At 37.1% G+C, this 15,000-nt stretch overlaps 1 protein-coding gene across 5 annotated transcripts in view; it reads left to right on the forward strand.

Moving 5' to 3' along the window:
* Positions 1 to 8,752: 8,752 nt before the first annotated feature.
* The window catches only part of by (blistery), a 493,729-nt gene continuing 487,481 nt past the window's right edge, over positions 8,753 to 15,000 (forward strand). Inside the window, exon 1 of one of the 5 annotated variants that reach the window (XM_068357737.1) lies at positions 8,753 to 15,000. This exon is cut by the window's right edge and continues 1,827 nt beyond it. In XM_068357737.1, the coding sequence (XP_068213838.1) occupies positions 11,461 to 15,000 (3,540 nt within the window). In that variant the 5' untranslated portion in view covers positions 8,753 to 11,460. The other 4 variants (XM_068357719.1, XM_068357733.1, XM_068357712.1 and 1 more) reach the window with 4 other exon arrangements.

Below are 15,000 nucleotides of genomic sequence, written 5' to 3' on the forward strand. Positions count from 1 at the left end.
AGAAAGAGAAATCCTAAAAATGTATTTTATGGCAAAATATTTATTAAGAGTAAAGAAATTGAATTGGTTAAATTTATATAAATCACAAAATGGATAAAGAATGAAAGCAAGGTTGAAACCATAATTGTAGATAGATTAAGTAAAATGAATGATGATGTATAAGTAATGAATATTTAAGGAAGAATGGTAATGAAATCTCACCATTTGAAGTTGTGCTTAGTAAAAATTTCAAAGTAATAAACTTAGTATACTTTGATGATGACAATTTTTTTTTTTTTTTTTTTTTGCAAACAATATATATTTATGTGTGTATTTTTTTCATTTTTAGGATTTATAGCCAGTGTGTTGGTTCTTACCTTTTATCCAGAATATTTTGAGATTTTGTAATATGACGAGATGGCATACCTTGAGATCAGACATTATCAGTAAAAGGTTTACAGTTTCACACCTGACTCATTACTGTGTCATAGAAATATCATGAATAATGGTTTTAATATTTACTTCACTGGTTAGGTATTCAAATATCTGTACAGGCTTCCATTTGGTATGTTTCTATGTGGTTTTTTGCGATCTAGTGTTGCTTATTAATGATAATTTATTTGGCTTTCGTTTTCCACTTTTACCTGTCTATGATGCTTAAGTAGTTCATCATTTGTAGGTCAGACAGAGCATACTTTCGCCAAATATCAATTAGTAAGATTTGCTCCCAAACAACACTCATTTTTATTAGGTTTACTAAATAGCTATTATGTTGTGTTGTTAAGCCACCCTCCTCCAGGTTACGTCATTGTGCATCAGATTTTTAGTTGATGATAAGTTATTGTTATGTTATATTGGTATTTCTCCTTTCATTATTGGTTTACGTAACTTTTAACCAAAGTTCTATCCAAAGTAACTGTCTTTAATCTAAATTACCATTGATTCCATTGTTATTGTACAGTTAATTTTAATTTCATGAAGTACATGTTCTTGCAGTAGTTTTGTAATACTTAATAATGTTGCAAAATGGTTGCTGTCGAGATCAGTTTGGTTTGCAGTTACATGGAAATTGCAATGATGGGATCTCATATAATTTAATGACTACTGTTTTGCCATAAATGGGGTCATGTTAGGTTAGCGAAATATGGTTTGGCCATCTAATAGTGATTTCATGGCATGAAAATGGTAGTTTTTTTTTTATTATTATCACAGGTGTTTGTAATTTCTTTATATCGGAGATAAGCTCATGCTTTTATATAATAGTGTCCTATGATGTATGTTGAATACAGGACATGTCAGGATTAGAAACAAATGATTTGCCACAGCAACGATGGCCGAAGCATATAACTAAAACATAGCCACACAGGTGTGAATTTTATTCAGAAACCGAGACATATAAGATTTCTTATGTGATGCTCGTTTGTAGGAGGTCTTATGTATAAGTGACTTAGGGGAGGATGGCTAAGGTGAAATAGGTGGTGGATAGTAGTAGCTTTGAAAGGTGGCGGAACTAGCCCTCTTATTCTCTGCTTAGGAGGCCGTTGTGACCGAGGCGCCTCCAGTGCGATCCTTTACTGATCCTGCCAGGCAGATCTTTCACGAACTCCGAATTGCTTCCCCTGGATCCAATCTCAGAGGGCCTTCTTCCTTGCAAGGATCCCCTCGCTCCCCTCGTCGCCCTGGGCAAGGGGGCACAGCCCCTCCTTCCCTTCAGCCCAGCCCGACGCCAAGCAGGCGAGGATCATCGCCGTCAGATTTTGCTCATGGCTTTGCCGGCTTTGGGAGAGGAGCAGGTGGGGGCTCATCCAATACGCCCCCGAGAGATGCTCCTAGCGGGTCACCAAAGAGCACTCCTAAGGGTTCGCCTGCTCTAAGCACCAGGAGGAGTGTTTCAGCAGCAGATGGGAGCTATATGGGGAGGGGAGCTTCCTTCTTGACCAGAGAAGGGGAACGTCAAGGAACACGCCATGTGCCGGTAAGGACGTCTTTGGGTGGTGGTTACATATCCTCTTGTGGCTTTGCTCTTTCTCAATGCCAGGTTAAAACCTGTACTTATCATGGCACTTATCTAGGTAAGTGCATGTAACCAACTAAGCATAAAATGTTAATTACCTTGGTGATTGGATTTCATTTCATATATATATATATATATATATATATATATATATATATATATATATATATATATATATATATATATATATATATATATATATATCATATATATATATATATATATACATATATATATACATATATATATATATATATATATATATACATATATATATATATATACAGGTATATATATGATGTGATATATAAATGCAGGGGTTACATAACTCGCAAAGGTAAGAAGTACGTTCATGTAATTCTTGGTGTATAAACAAATAGTCCTATGATATTGAAAGCAGAATTTTAGATTAAAAAGATAATCATAAGGTTACAGGTTTTCAATCTCGTGAATTAGACATATTACGTAATTATTTCAATCCCATTCCTCGATCCACAAATAGATGGTTTTAGTACTCTTAGTTATGATAAGAACAAGTTTCCAATTTAGTAGAGGAAAAAACATTAGGAATGAATAAGGATACATTAGAGAATAATATTGTTTTCTATTTTTGAAAACCTTGAAAATCCAATTTTTGAACTTAAGGTAATGTAAACTAAAAGTTTTGTTTCGAAATATTGAAAGCATGATTGACTCCCTTTCTCTTGTTAATTAGAAATCCCCCGTCTATGTGTAGCCTAGATACAAATAAATGCCAATGTTAATATTCACATTTTTTTATATAGGTATATTTCAAAGCACCATTTCTTGCTAGATCCGAAGAATTTTGTGTTTTATTGATTTTTTTATAGTTCCAATTTACATGTAAATATTTTAATCGGTAATTTATTAAGGTTGATGGTGTATATATATGATGAGACTAAAATGACTAACGTAATTGGAGATTGGGTGCTGTTTCTTAGGTCCCACAATGCCCTACGTTGTTTTCTTCAATTTTATGCTGATATTTATTGTCAAATACGTTACTACTTTACCCTGAATGTTCACAGCCTGTGCGATATATGGATTTTCTCTTTATGTTTATTGTATTCATAGAAGACCTTTCTCTGTAATAGCAGTTCTTAGAAATCTAACACAGTTACCTTGCGTTGTTCATGACCGGATGACATTACTGGTTTCCCAGTAAATATTGCGCGCACGCCCAGGCTGCTCTTTCAGATAGCTTCATTTATTTCATAACACTGAGCGATATTCGCCAATATTGTTTTGATATACTATATATTGATGATAACATTTTAAAATTATGAAATAGATATTTCTATACTATTTGTATTTTAGTATCAAATGCTTTATATTTTTATTGAACCTTGTAAATACTACCTTGTAGTATTTACTCCAGTCCAGTTACTAATACCAAGTTTCCATCTGCGTCGTAAACTCACTGCTGATTGATCGACTTCTCCTGGCCGCCTTCTCTCAACTTACGTAACATCTAGAAACCGCCACAATCAGCGTGGTTTTAGATGTTATAGCGACAATGTCATGAAAACCATTAGGTGTCGTTATGATAACTAATCGAGTTAGGGTGAAATTGTGCTCTCTATCAGCGTGAGTTTGATGCAACCGGAGACGCAAATGGGGTTGACCCTGCATAGAGAAGGTCGAAGGTCATCGGGGGACAAGGGAAGGTGCGTGGCGAGGCTGGGGGAAGCGGTAAAAGAGAGAGAGGAGAGAGAGAGAGAGAGAGAGAGAGAGAGAGAGAGAGAGAGATAATTACAGTCTTTAGCCCATGAAACCCTGATTGTAAACTTGATTCTTAACCGATAATGGAAAGCGTTTATCTGCCGACGATATTTAAGTCTGTTACTCCTAAGATGTTAATGGCATCCAGGTAATATAGCCACTTCCATCGGAGTACATTTGTAGCCCCCACAATGATTGAGGAATTTGACAATTCATAGGTGTGAACAATATGTTTCTTGTTTGACATAAAGAAAGATGTGGAATATTTTTTCATGCCTAGTATATATCAGTTTGTGAAACATCATGACGTTTAAAGAGCATTTTTGAAGAGAGAGAGAGAAAGAGAGAGAGAGAGAGGGAGAGAGAGAGAGAGAGAGAGAGAGAGGGGGGGGGGGGGTTTCTGGCTTTGTGCGTGGTATGCGTAGGAAGTGATTAAGGAAGTTGTTTATGTTATGAAAGGACGTCTGAAGGATAATTCATCTTTCTTGTTACACTCTAGGAAGATGTACTTTATGTACACGTATTAGTATCTAAAAGATTCCGCATGTATATGAACTTCTGTTTAAATAAGAACTTAGTTTGATTTGGCAATGAGGATGGGTTATAAATCTATAAATGTATTTTCTTGAATCGATGTGTTTATGTATGTGTGTGTATATATATATATATATATACATATATATATATATATATATGTATATATATATATATATATATGTGTGTGTGTGTGTGTGGGTGTGTGGATGTGTGGATGTATATATACATGTGTGTGTGTGCGTTTGTGTGTTCTTATGTAGGTATGAAATACAAATGCGTACTTTCATATATACATTTTTGCTTTTTTTATAAATGTGTATATTATATATATATATATATATATACATATATAGATATATGCATATATATATATATATGTATGTATATATATATATATATTATATATATATATATATATATGTGTGTGTGTGTGTGTGTGTGTTTCTTATATAGGTATGAAATACAAATGCGTACCTTCATATATACATATTTACTTTTTTGAGATATGAAAAATAACTTTGTATTTACTTAAGTATAAATAACTTTGAACGGTAAATCAACACAAGCATGATTTTTGCAACTCTGGGCAGAAAGCAGAAAATTAGGATGTGATCGGCTATTCATTTTGAATGAAAATGAGTCAAATGTCTCAATTTATTGATTCTTATAATCTTTTGAGTCATGAATAAACGTTTTTTTTTTTTTTTAAAGGTAGATCACTGTTCAAATATGTTGATTGTACCACATCTTTGAACCCTGTACTGCTTTATCGATTTTTTATTTTTTTTTATTTTGCATGGAACCACATATTGTTTTTATCCCCTACTCCATTTTTTGTAAGGATCAAATTCATTCTTGGTGCTCTCTCTCTCTCTCTCTCTCTCTCTCTCTCGCTCTCTCCTCTCTCTCTCTCTCTCTCTCTCTCTCTCTCTTAATAGGAAAACTAATAACAAGAGATTTCACTTTGGGACCCTAGAGTTAGCAACGGATTTTGTTAAAACCTTCCCAGATATAACTCAGTCAAAGCGATGAAGCAACATCCTTCCACTCTTCAGAGGAGGATTGGATCTGTGCTGACCACGAGATTGAGGTATTATAACCCCTTCCACTTTCGCAGACCATTTGACCCCTCGTGCAGGGTATTTGACCTTTTAAGATATTCGCGCAGCCCTGGCAGGTTACTGTCATTATTCCTTCGACTCTAGGACGCCGACATTTCGCTTTTCGAATTATATCATTCATCATTACTGTCAGTTTGAGTTGAGGTCACTCAGACTTCTGGTTATTTCCTCTATGAGGGAAAACTAGGAGCCAGTCATCATCATCCGAAGTACGTTTAAACACCTATATGTGAGTTAGTAGAAAAGAGACATGGCTGGATATTTAGAGTCCATCTTTCTAAGGTTTGACAGCTTACTGATAGCGAAAGGTTGAGACAGTTCTTTGACCTTTAAACCTGAAGAAAAGATTGTCTGGTTTATTTATAGATATTTAGGCACCAGTAGACATCATGAATTAATAAAAATGTTATTGAGAATTATGTTAGGGAGGGCTATTCTTCATTCATTAGTCAAACCACTTGAAATTTATTCTATATAGGCCTATGAAGTTTTCAAAATATCCAATTGATGTATTTTCTATCTCATATGCGAGAGGCATAATGCAACCATTTGTGTTTTTATTTGGGGACTATGATAGACTAAACTTTTTATTTTCTCTGAACTTCCAACTTTCATTAACTCCTTGTATACGTCAGTTTTGCTGAATAATCTTCTAACCAGTGGTTTAGACCATCCACCAATATTGGATTCAAGGCTGTAAACTAGACTAAATTTTAAATCTGTCAATTTAGGATTGAGTAATTTCTATGCTCGTTGTACAAGCTTACATAAATGGAGAAGAGAGTGTTTTCTACGTGCTTTAAACTCTCTCTCTCTCTCTCTCTCTCTCTCTCTCTCTCTCTCTCTCGTGATAGGTAGATGTCCTTTTTTTCCGACCGTATAACCTGATAGTTTCTTGTGCTGGCTTCCAGTGAGACAATGAGAGTCTATTTAGCACTGATCATCCGGGCTAAGGACCCGCGAACCCGTTGAACCTTTATTCCTTTCCCGCCGTTCTCTCTTTTTTATTCAGTTTCGCACCGGTTCTTGGAATTCTCTGGAGAAGAAACAGAAAAGCGAAGCAGCTAACCGCGAGGATGTAAATAAAGTGTGTGCAAGAAAGTTGCCAAGTAGGAGAAGGGCAAATGATTTCGGTAACATCTGCTATACGGTTTTACTCCTGTGGATGGTTGGGAGATGGTACCTGAAGAGGAAGAACCATTGTACAGTGGCAGTTTATTGATTCTTTTGGGGAGGGGGGAGACCTGGGAAGACGGGACCATGCTGTGCCTTCGGAGTCTCGGCGAGACTGAAGGTGGGACGGATAGGGTGCTCCCACACCTTCCTTAGGTTACAGATTCCCTACCCTAAGGGATTTCGGGTTGACTGTGTGGACTTTTCAACTTCCCATATTCGCACACAGTCCGATATACAGACACTTCCATGTCTGTGTATGTACGTCTGCTATTGCATGTCTTTTTAATTAAGGTTGCTTGACGTTATCTTATACATACATACACACATACATATATACTTATATATATATATATATATATATATATAAATTTTGCACATTTTTACGTGTTTTTTCATATTCAAATAAGCCATATATATTTTGATATATATGGCTTATTTGAATATATATATATATATATATATATACATTCGTGTATGTATATATATTTATATTAATCCTTACATATTGTATATTTGTGGATGTGTGTTTACGTATATAGATATACGCGCAAACAAACACACACTTACACACACACATACACACACACACACATATATATATATATATATATAGGCATATTTTTGAGAGAGAGAGAGAGAGAGAGAGAGAGAGAGAGAGAGAGAGAAGAGAGAGAGAGAGATAGAGAGAGAGGAATAATTGTTGAATTAGACACAAATGGCCACTGACTACATAATAGGATGACTGATTGATTGACGGTCCAGGAGACATTTTCCAGGCATGGCATTAACATAATGAATTGCTATTGTCAATGTCAAGGGATTTCGAATATCAAATAAAATGAATGATTGAAGAGATATGGCAAAAGGAAATAAATAGGTGGAAGTAGCAATATAGGATAGGGCTTTGAGAGCACATGATCGATTTTATTGTCTTTGGTCTTTCATAAGATGGTGGATACAGACATAGGATATATATATATATATATATATATGTATATATATACATATACATGTATATATATATATATATATATACAGAGAGAGAGAGAGAGAGAGAGAGAGAGAGAGAGTGAGAGAGAGGTAGATAGATAGATAATTTAGGTATACACTTTTGTATATAATATACCAGTAAAAATATAACATGTATATATATCTATAAGTATAGTTATTATGAATATACACATATGTATATTTATATATATAATATATATATATATATATATATATATGTATATATATATATATATGCATATATGTACGTATAATACTGGAAGACTTATGAAATAAGAAGTAAATTTGTAGTCATTGAAATTCATAGCACTGCTGATGGAGAAACAGCCTTCGAAAAATATTCTTGATTTCAGTTGCAAGGAATGTTGTCCGATTAATTCCAATCTCTAAGTATATATTCAGTTGGAAGAGGTACATTTCTTTGGAAGACTTATTTAATATATATTGCGCTGAAGTACAGTAATGTGAGATTTTACAAAGCCGTAAATTAGCGTATATTCTTTCTTTATATATATATATATATATATATATATTATATTTATTTATTTATTTATTTATATATACATATTATATATATATATATATATATATATATTTATATATATATATACATACACATATATATGTATATTATATATATATATATATATATATATATATGAGAGAGAGAGAGAGAGAGAGAGAGAGAGAGAGAGAGAGGACTTATTAAATATATTGTCTGTGCATCTATTAATTATTTCTTATTTTTGCTAATTACTCTTATTCCACCTTTCTTTGAATGTTTGGCTTATGAATGTGTGTTTACATAGATATCCCCTAACAAGATAAAATTTGGTTGTTTATTAGTTCAGATGTGTTGGGTATTGATGGTCAAGAAAATAGGTGGAGAAGATCTATTGAAGCATTTGTGAAATAATCTTAATGCCAGAGAGAGAGAGAGAGAGAGAGAGAGAGAGAGAGAGAGAGAGAGAGAGAGCATGGATCGATCTGCGCGCGTCTGGCTATATGAGAGAAAGAAAAAGAGAAAGAAAGAGAGAGCGAGGAAGTTCTGGTGGTGGTGGAGGCTGGTGGTTGATGGTCCGGGCGCCTCCATCCAGTGCCGCGGCTGACTCCACAGTGCCAGTGTGTGTGTGTATGTGGTGGACCTCGACCAGCCAATTGGGTCTCTTAACTTTTTTTGACCTTTTTCCGGGGCATCCTGCAAACCACATTGACCTTTGATCTTGAGTTGGCTGAATTGTTTGAGGAAATCATTATTGTTACTGCTAGTGGATAGTCTCCCGGGACGGATGCTGGGGAGTGTGCGAGTGGAGTGAGAGAGAGAAAGAGCGAGAGATAGAAAGAGAGAGAGAGAGAGAGGGAGAGAGAGAGAGAGAGAGAGTAAAGGAGAAGGGATATAAGTGTTTACATTGCTCCCCAGCTGCTCAAATCGTCGTGCAAAGAGGGATGCTTATTTTTAGTGTGTGAGAAGGAAAAGGAAATAAATGAAAAAGTGATCTTTGCCATTTCAGTGAAGAAATTCGGAAATCAGAATAGTGATCAGTAACGAAATCATTTGTTGTGCAGTTAAAAGAAATTCCCACAAGTGCCGGCCTAGGGAGACTATCCTTAATACTTTTCTGGTTTAACAGTGTTGAAGTAGTGAGAGTGCTTTAAGAAGGGTCCAACAACTATTAGAAAAAAGTTTATTGTTCGACCACATCGCCAGGATCGTAAGACGCACTCCTCTGGATGCAAGGGGGTTGTTACCAAAAGCCATCAGAGATGAGTTGATGATTGTGTCTTCTTCGTTGATAATTTTTTGTGGAGAAGACAAATGAGAGAAATTAGCGCAGCCCAGAAGCACATTATGGCAATGCATGTTTTGTACCCACATATGGTACATACCCATTTCTAGTTAGAAAGGAACACGCCTGATTCCCGCCGATTTCTATCAGATGGCCCATTATCAACCAAACACCTCATCGTCAACTTCTTGTATTCTGTCTATAATTCCGTTCGGAAATAACAGACCGTCATTAAAACGTCCTTGGAGATGCAATGAAAGTAGATATTTCTCTAGGTAGACTTTCAATTCTAATGCATATATCTACTTTTTATCTCTCTCTCTCTCTCTCCATGTATTTTGGATAACTCCGTCTGTAAAGTCATGCTATCAGTGGTGATAGTCGATGCGATGATCTCGTACGCTCTCTTTTCATCGTTTCCGTGTCTGAGCTGCTGCTGCTGGAAGGGCGAAGAGAGCCTCCTAAGGATTTAAATGTGCCTTCACGTCGGTGACGTTCCAGCGACATGAATTTGAACTTTGGCGTTCCAGTGATGTGATGAAAACAACTCTTAGTTTAGACTTAAGTTTGTTAAGAAGACACATCTGCGCCCCTCCATAACCGTGAAGTCAGTGATTCGTAAATGCAGTAGATAAATGAGAAATAACTAGTAAAGGGCACCGTAGATTTTGATACGCATTGGAATAAAATTGGTAGTGTTTTATATTTTCTACATTTCTGCATTGTGATGAAAATAGTCATCGTTACACGTTAATATCCCATCGAAAACATCCCAGAAGTGATACGTTATCGCTAAGGATAATGACGACCTTATGGAAAAGCGTACTGTCTTTGACGCTAAGGACACTAATGTCAAGAGTCGCATATCAGCTCAGCCCCGTTTTTGCTCACGTTGTCGATCACACATCGCTCATTTGTCACGATGGTGATGACTGCTTAATGTCCCGAAGAGGTTGAAACGTCACTGAGGGTCATGACAATAAAATAAATAAACCATTTGCTTCATCGTTGTTTTTGATGGTCTTTGTAACATTTATGACAATCCCTTTCTAACTGTTGTTGTATGTAGGACACTGTCATTTATATAGAGTCTTTCTGAGCTGCATTGGCTGCAATCACAAAACTCGCTCATTCAGTGTGTTCAGAATTATAAGTGGTGATAATTCCTGAGTTCTGGGTCCATTTGGCTGTTGAAAGCATAAGGAAGAAATAGCGCTCTCAAATGCTTATCAGTGGATGTTTCGAGCGGTCGCTCTGTTTTCTTTAGAATATCTTGGTGCTGCTGTTTCTGGATTTCAAAACTGAATTTTTGTACAGCTTTTTCTTGGATATTCAATATCAGGCTTTTACTGATCAGTAGTTTGTAAAAAACTGAAAAAAAAAATATTTCATTGTCATTACTTTTCACGTTGTGATTAATGGGGACTTGGTGGTTTTGTGGCTATTGTAGTTCCGTGTTTTATACTGCAGCATTTGTAAACATTTTTGCTTAACTGTAATACACATATGAAAGATTCAGTGGCTGATCTCACGCTTCTGCATTAGTTTTCCCTTCGGACCTCTCAATTTCATTACTAATTTGAGAAGTTGATTTATGCTTTATCAGAATCATTATAGAAATTATCTTCCAGTTTTTATTCAAGAAGTAGCAACTAATTCAATCTCCAGTTAGTTGTCTTCATGAAACTTTAGGTGCTATTTTTTTCTGACAATTGTCAGGTTGACTGTTACTACTCATTCAGTAAATCAAGAAACCATGTATCAAACGCTTAGTGATTGTACATAGATTAAGAAAGTTGAAGGAGTGTTCTTTCTGTCATACTGTAAGACGTCTTTGTTAACATTAAAAGTTCAAAGGAAGTAAATAGTGTCATAGCTAGAACGTGTTGCCAATAGTCGTATCTTAGGCATAAGAGAGGTGATTTAATTGAACCAAGTAGCAAGTAAATGAGTTAAGAAAACCAAAACCAAATAGCATATGCATACCTTACCGAAAAAAGTACGGGAAAATTAGATTGATAAAAGATTAGTTGAGAAGAGATGAAGGTAGTTTAATATCTCAGTCAGTTTGGTTAGGGAGTGAGTTTTCGTGATGAGCCAGCCACCAGCCCCACCACCACGTCGGCATGTTCCGAAGCCGTTCCGTCGTCAGAACAGCTTTGCTGGTTTTCCAAGTACGGCACTTACAATTTTCAATAATAATAACAACAATTTTAACATTAATAACAATAATGATGGAAGAAGCTCTAGTAAAGTTGCTAACACAGTTCCAGTATCGACTACAGTAGGTAGTTCATCAGTGGGTGCAAATCCTACAACAAGTGCACAAGTTGTAGCTGGTCCTGCTGCTCCTCCTGTATATCAGCCTCCCCCAGCTGGAAGCAGACCTCCTACTGGATTTTATTCTTTACCAAGGCACAACAGGCCTGGACATTTAAGTCGAACACTTGGAGTAGGGTTTCACCTTCTTTCCAGGGCTCCATCATCAGGTATAAATCCTGGTCCAAGTGCAGCAGAGCAATTAGGAATAAATGCTCCTTCACTTCCTAAAGCTCATCGTAGAAATCTAAGTGAGGGAAACACTGGAGAAAGTTCTAAAGTACTACAAATAAGTTTAGGTTCTTTACCAAGGAATAAAAGCTCCTCTAAAGAATCATCGCCTATTGTTTCAGGTGAACCAAAGTTAAAATCTTCAGGAAGTAAAAAAGGTGGTAAGGATGGAGACAGTAAATCTCGAAGGAGAGATCCTGATTATCAGTCCCTTCCTAGGCGCTCACAAAAAGATCTTCCAAGTAAGAGATCTCCTAAAGAGAGCGAAAGTAAGAGTCAGTCTTCATCCAAAAAGTATGATATTGAACCAAAATACAAATCTCTGCCAAGACGACACGATGGAGAGGCTAAATACCAATTAGCTAACACTAAACATGAAACAGATCCTAAATATCAGTCACTACCACGGAGGCACACTGGTTGTGGTAAATGTCCAACATTCCCCAGAAAACGTAATGATGACTCCAGTAATGTAACTCGCACAGAAAAGAAACCAGAAGTCATTCCAGTTCCTCAACTACCCTCATCACCAAAAAGGCAAGATGGAGACACTAGCCATCCGCCATCCTCTCCAAAAAAACGAACCAGTGATCGTAATGTTCTCTCATCTCCAAAGAAAAGAGAAGTGGGACAGTCCCCACCTAAAGCCTTTGAAAAGCCATTGGTTCCCCATTTGTCTTCTTCTCCTAAACGGCGCCATTCAGAATCAAAATATCAGTCTCTGGTTCTCAAACAGTATGATATTGACCCTAAATATCAAGAGCTACCTTTAAAGAAACCTGAGGTAGATCCAAAGTATCAAACAGTACCGCAAAAGAGACATGACCATGAAAGCAAATATCAGTCAATTCCACTTAATCAGTCAATTCCACTTAAGCAGTATGGTGCCGATTTGAAATATCAGGCAGTCCCACAGAGACGATATGAATTATTTGATCCTAAATATCATGCTGTTCCTACACAAAGGTATTTTGTTGACTCAAAATATCAGACTGTTCCTCAAAAGCGCCATGATCCGGAGCCAAGGTATCATTCTGTTCCAACCAGTGTACCAGACACAAACATGAAATATCAGCCTATACCTGCACCAAGATATGACATAACTCCTCAGTATCGAACAATACCACCTCGGAGGCATGAATCAGACACTAGGTATCAACCTCCTCAACCGCCAAAGACTGATAATTATCCCAAATTTCAACCGGTGCCTTTAAAGAGAAATGGTGAACCTAATTACCATCAGTTTACATCAAGAGCTCAGGAGCCGGACCCAAAATATCAACAGTTACCTCCAAAACGAATAGAACCTGATCCCAAATTTCATCATTATCCACAGAGGCCCAATGGCGAGCCAAATTATGCATCTGTACCTGCAAGACCCCATGAAATAGATCCAAAACGGCAGCATCCGCATCCACATCCTCACCCTCACCCTCACCCTCACCCTCATCCTCACACTCACCCTCACCAACATCCAAATCAACAACAACCCCATCAACAACAACCCCATCAACAGCAACCCCATCAACAGCAACCCCATCAACAACATCCCCATCAACAACACCCTCATCACCAACACCCTCATCAGCAACATCCACATCAACAACATCCACATCAGCAACATCAGCATCCGCATCAACATCCACATCCACATCCTCATCAGCATCCACATGCAATTCCTCACGTTCACGCTCATCCTCATGTTCATACTCATTCACATGGCCCTCCCGAGTATGAGGCAAAATATCAACAGCTACCTCCAAGACCAGACATTGAACCAAAATATCAGCAGATACTTCAACGTCCTGATATAGAGCCGAACTTCCAGCATCTCCCAAGGAGACCAGACATTGAACCGAGTTATCAACCCTTACCAAGGAGGAATGATGTTGAACCAGCATATCAGATTCTTTCCGGAAGACCAGATATTGAGCCTAAGTACCAACAACTGCCAAGACGACCAGACATTGAGCCCAATTTACCGAAGATGCCTCCTCTTAGATCAGACATTGAATTGAAGCCCCACTATACACCACCCAAACCTGATATTGAACCTAAATATCAACATATTCCTTTAAGAAAACCAGATGGTGAGCCTAAGTATCAGCAGTTACCACCAAGAAAGGTAGAAGGAGAGTCTAAATATGATCCTAAATATCAACCACTGCCTCAAAGAAGGCCAGATGGTGAACCAAGTTATCAACCACTTTTACCCAGAAAACCTGACATCGAACCTAAATATCAACAACTCCCTGCATATAGACCCAATGGTGATCCTAAATATCCTCAGTTTCCACTAAGAATGCAAGAAGAATCAAAATATTCTCAGCTGGCACCGAGGGACTTTGATCCTAAGTATCAACAACTCCCAACAAGAAGAGTTGAAGGGGAGGCAAAAAGTCAACCTCTTCCTTTAAGAAGACCAGATGATGAAACAAAATACCCACAGCTTCCTCCAAGAAACGATTTTGATCCAAAATATCAACAACTGCCTCCTAGACGACCTGAGGGAGACCCTAGATATCACCAGCTCCCTCCTTTAAGACTGGAGGGTGAACATAAATGTCAACATATCTTGCAAAAAACTGGAGGTTATGATCCTAAATTCAAACAGCCACTGCCTCAGAGAGTTGACCCCGAACCTAAAATTCAACATCTTCCTCCTAGAAATGAATTTGATCCAAAGTATCAAGAATTGCCTCTTCGGAAGCCAGATGGACAAGGCACATATCAGCAGATTCCTCCAAAGAGGCATGAGTATGAATTCCAGCCTATAATGACTGTCAGGCCTGATGATGAACATAAACATCTTCTTCTGTCAACAGTTGGATTTGATTATGAATTTGAACCAATTCCAATTATAAAGCCTAATTATGACTTGTCCTATCCCTCCAGAAAACCAGACGGGGATAGTCATCCTAAACCTCCTGTATCTTCAAGTGGTCAAAATCATTCAGCTCAAGTGAAAGATCAGCAGATAACTTCTAAATCCCAAGTAAATGCTGCATTATTACAGGCAATCAAGGCTCCAACACCACCTGAAGAAGAAGAGCTCTATCAGCCAATACCCTCACAACCTATT

This window comes from Palaemon carinicauda, chromosome 2 (assembly GCF_036898095.1).
Source record: "Palaemon carinicauda isolate YSFRI2023 chromosome 2, ASM3689809v2, whole genome shotgun sequence".
Taxonomy (NCBI): Eukaryota; Metazoa; Arthropoda; class Malacostraca; order Decapoda; family Palaemonidae; genus Palaemon; species Palaemon carinicauda.